Raw genomic sequence first — 18194 nt, 5'->3', positions numbered from 1 at the left:
TTATTTACATGGTGTAAACACTAATGCTTTTAACATTAAAAGAACTTGATATAAATGTGTTTCCTCAGACAGATGCTTCATCCCATTTGAAAATAATAGTTCATAACAAAACAGTAAATACACACACGGGTGTTTCTATCTGAGGAGCTGGAACATTTGTAATCTACAAGTTACCGATAGAGAATTCAAAATAACATCGATGGTCATTCTCCACTGGTCCAGAAGCAGATGAGTGTCACCCTGATGCAGCATTTGATATGAAAGAGTGCCCCCATGAGGTGACCTTTAACTTTACCTTGCCATAGTATTTATATCATGGTCACTTTACTTGCACTATTTTATTTCATTTTATTTCATTTATGCCTTGCAGCATTATTTATGTCATGGTCACTTAATTTTGCAATATTACTCATATTATGGTCACTTTACATTAAAATACTTTTTACATCATGCCACTTTTTTATCCTCAGTACTTGTTTTTGCACATTGTCTTGTTGCAGGTTGATTGTTTTCTTGTTTATTGTGTAGGTTATAGATATTTCTGTCTGTTTTTTGTGTTTTTACCCTTTCTACTTTAATTCTGTAGTGTATACTACACCTTCTTTCTGCTGCTGTAATAAATCAATTTCTCTGTTGTGGGATGAATTAAGTATATTTAATCTAATCTAATCTAAAACATTGTGAGATTGGGCACTTTGCAACTTTTTCTTTGATTTCTTAGAGAATAATTTTTGGATCTTGAAGAAAAACAAAAACCCAGCCACATTAAGAGAACCTATTTCTGTGAGTGTTACATTTGGTGCAGCCTGATTGAATCTGAGGAGGCTGGTAGGCCTCGGTGATGGTATCTGATATGCTAGTGTTTCAAGTTGCCTCTGTGTGCCGCCACAAGAGGTCTCAAGATCACAGAGTTAAAAAATGGAGCCTTGTGAACATTAAGCATAAAACATGAGGTGTGTATCTCCACACTCCAGAATAAACATGTGCCAGACTGGATGAATCCGACAGAACTGAGTTAGAAACAGAGAAGACGATAAACAACAGTTCTGCCGTGTTAACTGACAATGACTGTGAAGAGAAATGTGTGAATCATATATGAACAACAGGATCCTGGCTGGTGTCCTCCCAGTTATTGCTCAACACATTAAGCCACTGGCCGACTTACAAAAGATCCCATGGAAGGAAATTGCAGCATGTGCTGAGGTTTTCACAGAAGAGGAAGTCAAAGCTGTGGACGGTGCGACTGAACTTAGGTTTCAGTTGTTTTTAAAAAAAAAAAAAGAAGATGTTTTTATTGGATATTCATGTGACCTGAAGAGGCTGCTGCCTTTATGGACGGTTATAACATCAACCTGGTGAGTTCTCTGTTTTGAATGATAGAAAGTGCTGGGATCATTTTCACCTGGAATCAGAATCCCTGATGTCACTGTTACCGTTCAGGATCATATTACATTTACAGTGTCATGTCAGACAAGCTTTTACTGAGCAAAGCACATGGTCACCCAGAGCTGCGTCTTCTAATCATTTTCTCGACCTGAACCCAACTTGACTCTCCAGAATCCTGGCGCACGGGAGAAGGATGAAGGTGTTGGAAGAGAACGAGGACAAATCATGACATTACAGGAACAATATCAATGATTTATTCAACCACATTGTTTTTCTCACTTTGTCCAAATCCGATTTGAGCAAAACTCTAAAGTCCACCTGAAGATGTTTCCACCTCTTATTGGAAACTGAAAGAAACACAAAGAAATCAAAGAGTAATCATCACCATCAAGTAGATAAGATAAGATAAGATAAGATAAGATAAGATAAGATAAGATGATCCTTTATTAGTCCCACAAATGGGAGATTTGCAATGTTACAGCAGGGACAGTGACCACAGAGTAAAAGTGTCTGTCTGTCTGAGGAACACGTATCTTGTGAACCGTTCATCTCATAATTAAATACTAAAAATTAAAAGGACATTTTATTCATTTTCATGAAAACCATTCACTATAAAACTGGAGGAAAACATGAAAAAAAAACTCTGAATCTGGTTGATCACGGATGCACGATCTGCTTTATTGCAGATAAACCAGATAGGATGAGCACAGAATCCTCTAACTTCACCCTGCACCATAGAAAACCCGTTCCAAACAGGCAGGTTTTGACTTTGGCTTAAATATCCATTCAGTTATTTCAGTTTAGGAGGAGTTGTGCTAATTCTAATCTCGACCGGTTTAACCTGTCAACCCCCGTAATTTCTTTGTCTTTAATTTGATTATTCACTCACAGTTTTTGTGCATCGGTTCATTAAAAGGCTAAATGTTTTTAGGTTGGAGCAGGTGAAACACGTGGTGAAAACACTGACCAATCAGTACTTGTACTTCAGACATGAACTGCGTTTAAGAAAAGTGACGGCAGAAATATAAAAAGATCTTTGGTTGTAAGGCTTTGTATTTACGACAGCGAACACTTTATATGTGTTCTAGATGTTGCGTCACTGTCATCATTCACGTTTATTGATTAATTTATTGATGAATTATCATTTGAAGACTGATTGAGTGTTTTAAATTATTGAATTTAAACATCCTCAACTCAGGTATCAACTTTCACGAGCTCACACTCACTCTACCGACACAACATGAGCCGAACAACAAAAGACACTGAAACCTATTGATAATCTGAGAACCACTGGAATAATCACTCCGAAGTTCAACCACAAAGAATTTCCCCTTGTCTGCTGCGAAACAAATAAAAAGTGTGGTTGACACTTTTTTTTTTAACAAGAGACCGAAACTCCAGCTTCTGAGATGTAGCTGCTCAAACAGTAGCACTGTGGCTGTGGGTGTAGTTCACATTTTCAGCAGCACATCCTGTGGAAAAGTAAAAAAAAAAGTGACATTCATACCAGGGTTGTGGTTTATTTATAAGAAACCTTTCTCCTGGGGGATTTCTCTGCACTGTGGGGAAGCCCAGCGGTGTCCTCAAACCTCTGCTGGACCACAGCACTTCATTTGACAGTGATTCTGAGAGAACTACTCTCAGATCAGATTATGATTATGATGGAAACCACAGAAGTTCTCTGGTGACTGTTTATGTTATACTGTAACTAGAGCCTGATTGATTAATCCTTTGGCTGAGATCATCATCCGATATCAGCCTTTCAGACGGTATTAATATTAAAGTTTGTCAATATGAAAACTTTTATTGTTTTCTTTTCGTTTATAATTACTTATATTAAAGTTTAAGGCTCAATTATTGTCATGACGGTTTGATGATGACATCATCGCCAATAATTTCTATTTATATAAACATATTGTGAGACGCGGCAGCACAGGAGTGTTTGGACAAACTCTCCAATTAAAGGTTAGAGTCTTTAGCCGTATACAATAATAAAGTTAAACGTATTAAAGTATTAAACACTGATTTCACTGGTGGCGAAGAGACGCTCCAGCTGCTTTTGACTTTTGACCTGTTGTTCGAATTTTTGTGTTTATTGACTTTCGACTTGTTTTTCTCGTCGTGTTGTTGGATTCTCGAAAGACTCTTTTTGTGTTGTTTCTATGGACGTTTGTGTTTGGATGTGTGTTGCATTCATTATCTCACGTTACTCTCCACGCGTGTCCCTGACTCTGTGAAGTGACCTTTTGTTTTCTCTCATGTTGTCTCGTTCCTTATTTTATTTTGAAGGAAAATGTCCTTGTGTCTCCTACGCATTTCCTTTCTTTTGTCCTGTTTCCCGCCCTCGTGATCGTCCGCACCTGTCCTCGTGTGTCTCACCTGAGTTCACCTTATCTTAAGGTTTCCTGCTAAACAAATCCGACTACTTGTGCTTTTTAACAGGCGAATAATCACACATTTTCTTTTATTTTATATCTTCTGTGTGTGAAGGAACCTGCAGTGGAAGTTTTCGTCTGTACTTATGTTCAGATTATTTCCATTGAGGTTGATTTATGTTGTCCTATGTTACGTTATGTTGAGTATGTTTTTTACCGTAACATTTTTGGTGGATGTGGTTTTGAAATGCAGAGGAAGGTGAATAGAGGCGTTGAGAGGTGGAATGTAAACAAACTGTTCCTCCTCTTTGTGTGTGTGTGTGTGTGTGTGTGTGTGTGTGTGTGTGTGCGTGTGCGTGTGTGTGTGTTTGTCTGTCCATCCTGTGGAGGTGGGACAGAGCGATTGAGGCACTGCCTGGGCTGTGGACTCTGCAGAGCTGTGTAAACTCATTCATCCTTCCTCCGTCTGTTCGCTGCCTCTGATTCATCTGAGGTGAGTCAACCATTTAAAAATATGAATCCTGTTTAGTATCTGATTTCTTATTTTTCTTGCATTAACTCTTCTATCAAATGATTTGTCCCTGATCAGCTACCTCTCTACTTACATTGCTAGAAAAGCTTTTTTAAATGTCAAACCACAAAGCAAACACATTTCCTTCTGTGTCCGGTTACGATTCAGTCTTGTTCTGGGGGGAGTAGATCCGAGCTTCCTAAACTGTTTGTGGACGCTTGAAGAACCCTGAAAGTTCAGCATGTCCTCTGAAAGCCCAAAACCCAGACTTGTGCTTTCTTAGAAACTGAACACACCACTTACTGAAGGAATTAAAAAATGAGATGCAAGGAAAATATTTTGTCCTTAAAACTAAAGAATAATCACAAATGATTGTGATCTCAGAATAACTACCATTTCGGCTTTTATTGTGAAGCCCCACAAGTCAATTATATATATATATTATTATTGATATTATTGTTGTTGTTGTTGTTGCCCATATTATTACCATATATTTTGATGAATTTGCCAAATACATTTTTTTAAAGCCAAGTTAGAGACCCACTTGCAAAACCAACCATTTCCACTGGCTGCGGGCCGCACTTGAGGAAACACTGGTATAAAGAAACAAACAGACGTGATGCACCTTAAATCAGTGGTATTGCTGTGAAATCTTAAAAAAAATCTTAAAGATAAATTAACAAAATGTAGAAGTCTAATTAAAAATGCATTTTATTCACTTTTATCTTTACGTTTGACTGTCGAAGCTGTGCACGTGGTTTCTCTGCAGTTGGGTGCAGACCCTTTATCAATGTACTTTGTCCCATCAATCATTTCGGTGTCTAGTAGTAAACATGCGCACATTCCCTGCTGTCAATAAATACCTGGCTCATGATAGCAAGTCAACAACTTTGCTCACGCAGCACAAACGGCACAAGATGAAGTCAACAAGCAAAAATTATGAGATTGCCGAATGAGAATTTAGAGCTAGTTGTCTCTATAGCGGCGAGCTCTGGGTGTGGTTGGTGGTGTGTGACGTGCTGGAAAGCAGGTTGTAATGTTCCAGTACTGTACACCAGAGTTACATAGTGCTGTTCCAGGGGGCGCTGTGGTAATGACAGACATGCCATTCTCTATGGCACGCTGTTATTTTGAAGGTAAAAAAACAACTTATTGTTGCTTTAATTCGCTCATACCTTGGTCTCATATGTAACTTGGTGCATGGCAGGTTTTTTTAGGGTTAATTAATTTTTGCAGGACTTTTTCACAGCTCTACATCACTGCCGCTGACTGGAGTTGGAAATCCAGCCTGTTGTACAGTCGGTTGTTGGTGCTCTCTGATCTGTGTAGTTTCAGAGCCATGGGGCAAAATGCAGAAATGACTAGATATGTTGGTCATCTCGCAGAGCACCTCACCACAAAACCAAAAAGGCATGTTCATTACTGAGAAAGAAACTTCAAACTAACCCCAGGTACGCCCTCCGAGTGAAAGACAACACTCTGTCACTTTCTCGTGCTGCGCGGTGGATGGGGTTTCTCATTTTGTTTTCCCACTGAACGAGCTAAATGAGTGTTTGACAGGAGTTCAGCATCGTGCCCATCAACCCTCATTCAGAAGATTGATATTTGGATATTTCCAACATCTGCAGTTTCCACGTGGGCTGATATATTTCATCTTTAGCAGAATATTCCCACGCTGTTTTTCCTTCCTATCAGTAGAGTTTTTGCTGCTGTAAGTTTCCCGCGGCTGCTGATACCGCATCTTTAATTTCATAGATATTTTCCCAGAGAGAGTTAAAAATAAAGTGATTTATTATCGTCAGATGTGTGTGCTTTTAATTGCCAGTTTCCTGTCTGCAGAACAAAATAGTCCTGAGCAGATATTTAATGTGCATTTAGATAACTGTCCTGCAAAATAATCTTTTCTCAGCAAGTCCTTATTTGCAAACCATCTGCTCCAAGCAAACAAAGCTTTCCTGGAAGAGACCTGCAGACTCTCAAGCACAGTGTGACAGTCATCTAAACAACTTGCTGCAGCTTGTATTGAGGACGTGCACTGAAGTGTTTCAATTCTCCATCGTAACCCGGGGTCACATCCTCTTCCCCTAAAACTTCTGCTTCGCTCAGCCCTTCTCCCCCACTGCTTTAGGAACATATCACATGAGTCCCGTTGCCCAAAAGCATCTTAAAGCTGAGATGATATTTGTCTCATGTTTGTTTCCGTAGATCATATCAGGGCTTAGAACAGCAGCTTTATCAGCAGTGAAAATGAAAAACACTTTTCCAATATCATCTTTGCGTTGGTTTGTTAAAACAAGAATTTTGCACGTAGTGGTCATTTTGTTCACAGAATATAGACTTAGCTTAGTTGATGATAGCAATGGTAAAATAATGCAGCAGCACTATTTCACTTCCTTGTATAAATGCACAGGCTCATTGTGTCATGTTGTGGTGGTCGTTCAGTCACACAGTAGCAGCCGGGGCGCGTTTTGCTGCGGCCGCCTCACGTTTATTTCATCAGTGAATCATGATGATTATCTGCATGTTGGTGGTGACTCATACTGTCACTCTTTTAATACTCAAACTAGGAAATTCACTCAAATCTGTCAAATATTCTTTATTCGTGTACTTCATCCCTAGGTTTGCTTACATAACATTGATTTAAAAGAAAACAACATTAGGTTCACGGTGTTTATTGACCAGCGATGTACTCTGGAGACCTTGAACCTGTGATCACTCTCCTGTCGGTGGTGCAACCGCTGTCCCACAAACAGATGGACAAAGTTTGCTTGACTGAGCAGATTTGCGGGACAACACATCCGAGCAGAACGCAAACACAAATTCTGGGACATTTCCCAACAGCGTGTGTGTAAATCTCAGTTTACAACATGTCACTGTCACATGAATGTGTGAAATTAACTCAGCAACCGTTAGGGCTCTCTGGCAGGGATCTTATGAAACCACAGTCACTGGATTTTTTATTTAGATCTGCAACAAATACAACGCACTCATAAAAACAAGTCCCTTAAACATGCTGGACTTTTTCATTAATATCCATGAAAACTTTCTGTGAAATCAATTAAATATGTTGAAAAACACTCTGACTAAAAGATATCTCTGTCATTTCCCAGCAACCTTGCTCTCCCCCCCCCCCCCCCCGTAGAGGATAAACACATGGTAATGATATTTCCACCAGCCTCTCCCTCCTTCCACCATCTGCTATCACCAGTCAAAGGAAACTTCTGTCATCATCATCCAATTGTTTGGTGTCTGAGAGGAATCCAGCAGTAGTCTCTTCCAAATCCGAAAGTTGACATTGTGTCACTTCCCAGAGGCTCAATCCTCTGAAGACGACATTTATAGAACAAACACTTCCACACATTCTCTTGTCTGGTGCAGCTTGATAGAAGTTAAGGCCGACTGTTGGGCCTTGGTGGAGGTTTGTGCTCTTCTGAGAGATGTTCTGGTTCAAAATGGATCAATATTGAAAGTTTTGAGTGGCCAAATTCACAAATCAACACCTGATTAACCAAAGTGGAGGTAGATGTTTTTTGAGATATGTGGAATAGCACATACATACACACATAGAGAAAGTCCATGCAATATAGTAAGATAGCAGAAATAAGCTTTACGTGCGTTTGTGTGCTGAAACAAGACGTTTTTAAAGGATTGTTTTTGCGTTACCTCACATAATCTATTACATTGCCTCCCAATACTTTTCCCCTTCTAGTCCTTGGGGACCACATGTAGCAGAGAGGGACTCGGGAACTGATGTAGTTCATGTAAACTACAGTGACTCTGTGTCACCCTGCCCCTGACACACATTCACAGCTATTGCTTGTTTTCTGCGATTACAGACATGTGCAGGATAAATTATCAGCCCATGTCCATGCCCCCGACCCAAATATCAACTCAAAATATTTGTCCAACCCCGGCCCGGCCTGACAACTGGGAAAACTGCACAGATATTTGTGCTCATCTAATGAAATGATGATGCTGCATGAATTGGAAAGTGCAAGAAGTGGAAGAAGACAAAATGTATGGTGAAGGAACATATAAGTAATCGTCAAAGAAATTCTTGTCATCACTTTCTGTAGATTTACAGCTGCAATTAAAATCGTCTTTTAATGTAGAAATATCAGTTTCGGCTTGAAATGCAGACGTTGATACGGAAAGGGAGGAGTGCAGGGAAAATATGGTCAGGGAGTGAGTTGATCGTAACACGTGGGAGAGAAGACAAGTCGTAAAGATAAGGAGCTCTGATATAAAATTATTACGTTTTATTTATTTTATGGTTATACTATAACCACCAGCTGAGTCATTTTATGATCTGTCAATACTTGTTAATGATCAAATTAAAAGTACATTTAAATTGGAAGTCATCAAACCCATAAAGTAACGTGTCAAAACATTTACATGACTTGTCTTTCCATGCAACTGAGTCACTTACGCTCCCCTCATCCTCCCCTGTCCTCTCCCACGTCTATGCTCCGCTGAACCGGCCTCGCTCTTCCCACGCTCCTCTCCGCCTGGACTTGTCCCAGAGCGAAACTATGCTGCCTCAGCTCTCCTGAAATTCTGGTTCCCTAACAACATTCAGACTCAGAAGTTGAAATCTATAAAAGTAATGTGCACAGACAAACTATATCTCTAATCGTCCTCCTGCTCTTACAGCTAAGTTTTAAATGTAACCCTAATCCATACGTTAACATACATTTTCAGTGTTTCAATTAAAACGGAAATTATTATGGACTATATGGTTAAATACAACAAGCAATTTGAAAACATCCCCTTATTATGACATTTTAACAAATAAATAAACTGGAGGTGTGAAAAAAGGTGTGATTTTAGCACGAATTCAAAAGTTAGAGACGAAATAAACAAATACAGAGATTTTATTATTGTTCTGTGAGAGCAGATGAGGGATGTCGATGTTTATCATCAATCATCTTAACAAAAAATCTCAGGGTCGGGTCAGTCACCTGTCAGTCTCCATGTCGAATGGATGTTTGGACCAAATGTCAGATGTGAAATCTCCTATCATCGTTTCCTAGATACAGATCTAAAATGAGTGAACAGCAAAACCTCACAACCTGCAGTACCTCACTGTTACATGCAGACAAGCCGCCAGCGCACCTCTGATCTACAGAGCGTTGTTTCCTTCAGCGGAGGCTCTTCCTGTGGGGACAGGTGCAGTTTCTGAGGTTTAGATCATTTTCCTCTCGTTTATCTGTTCTCTCATTTTGTTGCTACTGTTATAACTGCACAGGAAAGAGTCTGACTGATACGAGCAACCTCAGGCAAAGACAAAGACATTATGTGTAACTGAAATGTTCTATATGTGTTGTGCATAATTCTATGAACACTCATCTCCATACACTTCAGTATGTATCAACCAGTTTGAAATGAAAAAGCATGTGAGCGGCGATGTGTAACCTTGCACATGTTGTGTTTACCCCACAGGATTTTTCAGGGGCTTCCACTTGTTTACTGGGGTGCTAATATTGTAACAATGCAATGTCATGATGACATATGATAACACATGCAGCTGATCTTGGATTGTGATTAAAACCAGATTGCTTAGATATATTAAACACAAAAGATCTATAACTCACCGTTTCTAGCTTCCTTAAATACACATATCACAGCATCTGTGGTAAGATACCAACTAACGTGTAACTGCCAGCAAAGTAGGAGTGTGTGGTGGAAGATGTGGTTAGATCACATCCGTCGTTATAGAAACCTTTCCTGTTTGATTCAGGTCTCACACCAAGGTCACAGCTTCTGTGCCTGCAACCAATTTAACAGTTTATGATAAAGAGCGAGTCATGAAAACTGTGGAAGATACTGTGGTACATGATAAATACACATTACTAGTACAGGAAATACTTTTGCACTGAAACAATCCTCCAAGAATCCTCCTCATTCTAGTAGTTTATTATTTTAATAGTTTTTAAAGCTTATCATGAAATGTTCATTTTCTCTGGAGCAATGTTTTCTTAACAGGGTGATTCACTCATTGTCACCGGATTTACGCCTCATTGCTATTAACAACCATGTTCTCCGATCATACTGCCGTTTCATGCCAAAAGTAGAGGGTAGAAGAAGTGTAATGTCTCAACAAGTCTCCGTGACATCAGTGGAGTTTACATTTACCAACATGCATTCCCTGGAGGCACATCTTTATTCATAACTACCACTTACCTAACCTCAATATGTTGCTTCACCTTAACATTTAATCAATTCTTTTCCCCATAATTTCCCACAAAAGTTGTATACCTCCTCCCCAAAAAAGACATAGTGTGACTGAGTACGAAGTTTTCCACAATATGAGTCATACCTTGGCCATACACACACACCCACACACACCCACCCACACACACACACACACAAAAACCCGACTGACTGGGGTAGTTGTACATTTTGAGCAAAAAAAGGAAGCATGTTCGTAGAGTTCATTATAGTGACAGCTTCTGTGGAGGAATGTTCACTCGTAAATGAGCGGACTTCAGGAATGCTGGGCTTCTCTCCAGCTCCGAACTCACACGCTACCTTCTGTTGGAGGTTTCTCAATAAATGACTCTTCAAAAATACCAGAACGATTGTGATCTACTTCTGTGGCTAAGAGGGAGAGGAAGGCTGGGAGACAGAGGAGAGAGTGTTTGAGAAGAGGAGGTAGAATGAAGTGAAAACTGATTTTGCTGATCATTGCTGTGATTGACAGTGAAGTGTGGTCAGCTGTTTGTTTTGTAGCAGGATTTTTTTTTTACCGTGTCTTGCAGCACATTTCTTACATTTGCTCATGTGTGTGATTTTCAGCCATGAGCCAGACTCCTACACTCAGAAGCCTCCTCTTTTTCTTTGGGTTGTATGGGATCTGTTCAGGACTCCTACAAGGTGAGTCTCTCTCTCTCACACACACATTTCTTTTCTAATACGTTTTATATTTCTTGTTTTTGAACTATGTGCCTAACTCAGTCCTTAAGTCTGTACAAAAGCATTGTATCGCCATCTTGTGACCTTTGATGCAGCTGCATGTGTAACGTGTCGTCACAACTCTAGCTCTAAACTAATAAATATGTTATGGTGACACATACATTCACTTCATTTTTAAGTACAATATCCATTCTGTGCAATAACAAATAGGAAGCTTCATTTATTAGTTGAATTGGTTTGTGTCTTTTCTGGGATTTTAAACTTGTATTTTATAAACTTTACCCTTATTCAATGATGAGTCTTTCTTTAATTCTATTATATTCTCTGTAGTGGATGAGCTGGGATTCAACCAGCCAACAACATTTAACTCTACAGGATTGTGCTGACCACATACATTCTCTGCACCAATGGGAAACCTACATCTGTTAAATTATTGCATCACACACTGACCAGTCATTTTAGTTTCAGCTGAATCAGAGACATGAAAACATTCATAAGCGATGAAGAGCATCATGGAAAAATACTGGAAGTCAGGCTCAGTGTCCTCTGGGCAGCTCTAAACCTTGGGGCTGAAATGGAAATTTTTCTCTGAAAACAATTTTTGGAATTAAATCTATAAACAAAGCAGCCTGGCTTTTTCTGACAACCTTTACTTGCTAGAACAGGTTTCTGTAAGCTCTATGACTGACTGAATAAAAGACAAATCTCTCCCGTATTTAGTGGAAGGGAACTGTACCAACTACCAACTCCAGTTTGAGAAAGTTTTCTCCGTTCCCGGGGAAATGGCGATGCTGAACAGCACCTTGGTGTCTCCAGAAGTCTTCGACTTCCACACCGTCCCGTACAACATCACCTGGTACGACTCGAAGACGGGAGAAGAGATAAGCGACCAGCCGGGTCGAGTCCTCGTGCGAGGGAACACTCTGTGGTTTCTGAAAATAACGCTGGACGACAACGGGGAATATGTGACCATACTGAGGTACAGTGATGGAAATATCAAAACAAGCTGAAGGAAGCAAGAGAAAATTGATCCTGATGTGTTTGTCTGTCTTCATTGTGCAAATTCCTGTTCACAACACTATTTCAAACATTCAAACCAAATTTTCAAACGGTTCCTTATCTGAATTAAAGTTAAACTCTATAAAGGAACATTTGAGGAAATTCCACGGTCCAGCAGAGGGCAGTATCAGATAGAGATGGACTCTGGGTTTAGATTGTTATGGCTGAGACGTTTTATTGGGTTGGAGGTTTGACAGGTGGTTTTGTTATTTTTAGCCTCCACAAGCTCGTGGTTCATCAGCTCATTGCTAAATTAAAAGTAGTGAGAAAGGAAGTTCATAATTATCTCCTTCATTTTCCAACAGAACTCCTTTTCGGTGCTACAGACAGGCCACCAAGCTGGTCGTTGATCTGCCTGGAGAGTGTGGGAGGCCTCATAAAAGTGGTCAAATTCTCACAAAAGGCGTCAATGACAACCTGTCCTGTCCTCTAAAGAACTACATCTATAAACTGGACAGCTACAACATCAGCTCCTCCATCACGTGGCACAGAGTGAGTTTTCTCCATCGCTTCACTTAAATCTCTTTGACACTCTACTGCCACCATTTCAACCAGCTCTCTGTTTGTTTGAGACTTCCTTTAACTTTCTGTAGGTGGCGCCCTTTTCTGAGTATTAGGGCTGTTTAAAGGGGAAACTAAATCCTAAAGTCATAATAATAATAATAATAATAAAGTCATGATGATTACAATAATTAAGTTGTAATTTAAGAAGAAAAAAAGTCTTGATAATAGAAAAAGAAGTGGTATTTTAACGGGAAAATTATAATAACAATAGCAGGATAAATTCTTAATTTAAAGAGGAAAAGTCACATTATTACAAGAATAAAGTTGTTATTTATCAAGGAAAAGTCACGTTATCTTAATATTACGACATTATTGTAAAAAATCTTGGAACTTTTTTTTCTTCACATGGCCTCAATACTCTGTCGTAGTTTGTCTATCACCACTCATGCTGTAACTAGTTCCTCATTTGTCGATTACAAAGAAAAGATTATTACAGTAGGCCATTACGAGTGATATAAAAATAGAGACAGTGTTCATTCAGTCATTTACATTTTGTCAATCCGTTGAGAAAACCTGGATCCACTGGGCTCCAGACCACCCAATTCGTTTTTCTCTACATGTTGTAATTAAAAAATTCCTGACTTTTACATTCATCTCTCATCTAGGGTTGTGAGCCCATAGTTCATGGAAAAGGTAAATATGTCTTCTTGACCAAGACCATGCTGCTGATCAACAAGGTGAACGCTCAAAACAACCACACCTACACCTGCACTCTGAACTTCACCCTCGGAGGCGTCACGGGATCCGTGTCGGAGACGATTGACGCATGGGTCAGAGGTGAGAAAAGCTAGTTCGCAAGAGAGGGCTTCAACCTGAAATGAAGAAAACATCAATTTAATTGTTCATTTCTTGTTGTATGCCAAAAAACTATATCATGAAATGTACTTTATGTGTTCGTCTGCGTTAGTTAACAGGATTACTCAAAAACTGCTGGATGGATTATCGTGAAAATTCCGTTAAATCTTGGATCTTATTCCGGATGCTTCATATATATTCATGATGAGAAACAGGCTTTTACAGTCTTTCATATTGTCTGTGTTTTCAGAAGAGCACTCAATGGTTCCACAAGTTCATGAACCAACCAATGGAACAATCAGTGCACAGATAGGTGAGTCCTTGTCTACAGAAATACACCATAAACCATAAATGATTATAGGGTTGTAAAATCCTGTCTCACGAAGGTATAAGGGCTTAATTAGCAAACAACCAAACAAATTAGACAGGGGACATGTTTTCAAGGATACATTTAAAATTTTGAAATATCGACAATGACCTTGACGTACTGTTTTGTGTCTTGGGTTGACATATCTACATTACATTTTAACATTTGGACTGTAACATTAAACAAATATATTCTACTCCTTTTTTGTTTCTTAGGGTTCTTCCATAAGTTGTAGATTGTCAAAACAGAACCATTTTTCTGGACCTAACTTCCAGTTTGTGTAAATTGGAAAATAATAGAAAGCAAAAATGGAAAAATAACTGATGTCACTGTTTTTGTATGTGTTTAGGAAGCAGTTTCAGCCAGTTGTGCAGTGTCTTTGTTCCGGGTGTTGGGTTGCCCTTCGTTGACATCTTTTGGTCTGCCAAATCCAACATCATCGATGGCTCCGCCCCCTCCGACCGTGTCTACACAACAGTCCATCCGTCAGTCCTTCTGCCTTTCCTTGTTTAACTTCTGTGATCCGCTGCTTCTGGGGTTAAGGCTAAATGTGAAATAAATATTCTTTATTTATATCTGTCTGTTCCCCCCCCCCAGGTTTAGGTTCCAAGAGGTTCCCATCAAAGGTGTTTGGATGGAGCTTGTGTTGACATTTACTGAGCTGAGGGAGGAAGATTTCAACATCACTTTCACTTGTCAAGCGCAGAGCGGCCGTGGCCATCCTCAAGCATATTTTATTTTGATGCCACCAGGTACAAAACCCACAATACACCTCCTTCCAAAAAAACCAAATGAACTGCAGTTGCATACCTCCACCAACCATTTACCTTTGACCACTGAAATCAGTCCTAGTGACAGCTCTCCAATATTTAAAGAAATTCCCTGAAGGCAGACTTGAGATATGATTTGGCGCTATACAAATAAAATTGAATTAAATTGAATTGAATCCAAGAGGGCAAAACATGTTTTGTGAGGCCATCATGAACTTGAACTTTGACAACTAACCAGTTAATTTCTGTGTCTACGTGAACAGTTGTGTCGAATATGAAATTATTCTATTCAGGCGTTCTTAAAAAAAACATGTTCACGAGGCAAAACAGGGTTTTGTGAGGTCACATGTGGCCTTGACCCTTTGACCCCCAAAATCGAATGAGTTCATCTTTGAGTCCCAGTGAGCAGTGGCACGAAATCTGAAGAAATTCCCTCAAGGTGTTTTCAAGATGTTGTGTTCACAAAACTGACCGCGTAATTGTAAGGTCACAGCGACCTTGACCTTTGACCGTCAACCTCCAAAATCGAATCGGTTCATCCAAGAGTTCAAATAAACATTTGTACCAAATTTGAAGAAATTCTCTGAAGGTGTTCTGTGATGTTTGTCTCTGCAGATCCAAACATCCTGATTCCCATCGGTTCCGTGTTTGGTTGTTTGATGGTTTTCTTCATCATCAGTGTCGTCGTCTACTACATGTTCAAGGTCGACATCGTGCTGTGCTTCAGGAAAGTGTTTCCAGTCCTCTACACCAATAAAGGTAACTTCTCACAGAAAGCCTGTTATTAGTCACATGTAGTGTAAAAAGTCTGCAGAGATAACTTCAAAAACACACTCTGAAACCCACAATCATGCTTTTGTTTGCAACACACAACCACACAACCTGAACCTCTACTTCATACCTGACTGGAAACAAGCTAACCACAGGACTGACGGCATCATTTCTCATGAAGTGTCACTCACAAGAACATTTTAATGTTTCTGACTTTATTTTAACATTTGCTTTAAGTCCCAATATAGATAGATAGATAAACAGATAGATAGATAGAAAGATAGATAGATAAACAGATAGATAGATAGATAAACAGACAGATAGATAGATAGATAGATAGATGAGAGATTGAGATATATATATATATATATATATAGATAGATAGATAGATAAACAGATAGATAGATAGAAAGATAGATAGATAAACAGATAGATAGATAGATAGATAGATAAACAGATAGATAGATAGATAGATAAACAGATAGATAGATAGATGAGAGATTGAGAGATAGATAGATAGATAGAAAGATAGATAGATAAACAGATAGATAGATGAGAGATTGAGAGATAGATAGATAGATAGATGAGAGATTGAGAGATAAATAGATAGATGGATGATAAATAGACAGACAGACAGACAGACAGACAGACAGACAGACAGACAGACAGACAGATAGATAGATAGATAGATAGATAGATAGATAGATAGATAGATAGATAGATAGATGGGGTTACAGGAGTTAAGGAGGAGGAGCAGATGGAACAGTGTGCAGAGTCTTTGGTTGACTTTCTTCCTCCAGCTGGGTCTGTAATGATAACGGAACAAGACAACAGACCCAAACAAATAATACAAATTATAATACAAAGTATTTCATTGTTTCTAGACACACACACACACGAGTGAATAGTTAAAAGTGAAACCAATGTTAAAATCAGGTTAAGAGGCGAAGACATCTAACAACATGTGTTTTGGAGTTGTGTGATTTGAATCGTGCATTTTGTAGAAAACACATCATGATGATTCGATAGATAAATAGATTTGCATCAATTACAACCTGCAAGATGTAAGAAAATAGCAGCTTGTGACTTCAGACTCGTCTAGAATGAGTTGTGATGTATCCGCTTGATAAGCTCTTCTTCTCCCCCGTGTCAGATATGGATGGGAGGCTGTACGACGCCTACGTGTCATACCCGCAGTCCTGTGCCATCGGATTCAGCGAGGAGGTGGAGACGTTTGCTCTCCACATTCTGCCACAAGTGTTGGAAAAGGCCTGTGGCTACAAACTCTTCATAGCAGGCCGCGACTGTGTCCCCGGGCAGGGTAAGTCACTTTCTTACTTGTCTCCTAGATGGAGCCCAGGGCACAGCAGCACATTGGTTTATATTTGTTTTTTTCTATATTGGAAGTCCAACATTTCTCTCCATCTTCTCGTTTCCTCCCTCCAGCCATAATTGACGCAGTGGAGGACAATATACAAGCCAGCCGGCGCCTCCTCCTGCTCTACACAGCCTCCACTTTCACCAGCAAAAGACACACAAGCAGCACGAGCAGCAACAATAACAACCTCTCTAAGAACAACAACAGCAAAGACAACGGCGAAACGAAGACCGACGACGGAGGGAGCGAAAGTGAGGAACTCTATCCAGACACGAGGCAGAATTTGGATTTGCTGCTAGCAGTACACAAAACGCTAATGGAGGGATCGCTCAAGGTGAGAAAACAGATGTGATTGTTGACAGCGGATTAAAGTTTTACCTCCACAAATGTAATTCCTGCATAGAGGAAAGGTTTTAATACAACCAGGTCCAGCCTGATCTCAATCTGAGGCCACATCCCACAGCCATACTGTTTTAACTTAAACAACGTTTTAGCCGACAACCTGAGGCAGAAACAATATGTCACCTTGATGTGGAGTTCTTCTGTCCCAATGTTGTCAAAAACTTATTCATTTGAGCCGCTGCTTTACAGGTGGTTCTGGTTGAGTTGGAAGAGATCACCCCAGCTCAGCTGGCTCTCTTCCCGGAGTCGGTGCGACACCTGAGGAAGAAGCAGGGCGCCGTGTGTTGGTGGAAGGAGCAGAGGACGAGGCAAAGGAGGAGGACATGTATGACGAGGAGAAAGGATGAGGAGAAGGGTGAACAGGACGCAAAGATGTCCCCGTCCCTCTCTCCGTCCTCCAGGTTTTGGAAGGAGATTATGTATAATATGCCAGTGAGGGGCAAGAGGGCGGCCCACCCCAAGAAAACCACCCTGTTGAACTTATGATGGGCTCATGATAAAACTGTGTTGTCACCAGAAGGTGTGAGGTGAACACTCCGGAGCACACGATGCTGCTTTCCTTCAGCTCACGTACCTTTTCATTGTTGGATCGTAAAGCGTCTGTGGAGGATTCCAGTCTGGATGCTCCTTTGTTTGCCTGCAACAGAAGAACTGTTTATATTCCAAAGCAGCTGGAGACTGAAGAATAACCTGGATAAAGAAGTACTGATCAAACACGATCATCATGTATAAAAGTGAAATGTACATATGTAAAATGAAATATGTAAAAAAAGAAATCAACTGTGAATTTTTCATGACGTGTAATTTCTTTGTTTTCTTGCATCAAGGCACAACACAAGGTTCTCATTAAAAATGTGGAGAAAGTATCATATGCAGACATTTTATCTAATGATGAACATTT

The 18194-nt window shown here is 39.8% G+C and overlaps 1 protein-coding gene across 4 annotated transcripts; it reads left to right on the top strand.

Moving 5' to 3' along the window:
- Positions 1-1179: 1179 nt before the first annotated feature.
- LOC109642048 (interleukin-1 receptor type 1) lies at positions 1180-18159 on the top strand. Of its 4 annotated transcripts, XM_020106686.2 has the most exons (13): positions 1180-1355; positions 4151-4254; positions 11071-11148; positions 11908-12166; positions 12552-12738; positions 13416-13587; positions 13856-13918; positions 14322-14457; positions 14570-14724; positions 15358-15501; positions 16667-16834; positions 16960-17225; positions 17483-18159. In XM_020106686.2, the coding sequence occupies exons 3-13, from the start codon at positions 11073-11075 to the stop codon at positions 17777-17779; spliced, it is 1923 nt and encodes a 640-aa protein (XP_019962245.1). In that variant the 5' UTR covers positions 1180-1355; positions 4151-4254; positions 11071-11072; the 3' UTR covers positions 17780-18159. The 4 variants fall into 4 exon arrangements, with proteins under 4 accessions (XP_019962245.1, XP_069388481.1, XP_069388479.1 ...); XM_069532380.1 differs by lacking the exon at positions 4151-4254 and having other exon boundaries at positions 1240-1355; XM_069532378.1 differs by lacking the exons at positions 1180-1355; positions 4151-4254 and adding an exon at positions 10679-10815.
- The last annotated feature ends 35 nt before the right edge of the window (positions 18160-18194 follow it).

Source organism: Paralichthys olivaceus, chromosome 10, assembly GCF_024713975.1.
Source record: "Paralichthys olivaceus isolate ysfri-2021 chromosome 10, ASM2471397v2, whole genome shotgun sequence".
In the NCBI taxonomy this organism is placed as follows: Eukaryota; Metazoa; Chordata; class Actinopteri; order Pleuronectiformes; family Paralichthyidae; genus Paralichthys; species Paralichthys olivaceus.
The sequence above is the reverse complement of the archived record's forward strand: the minus strand, read 5'-3'. Positions and strand labels throughout refer to the sequence as shown.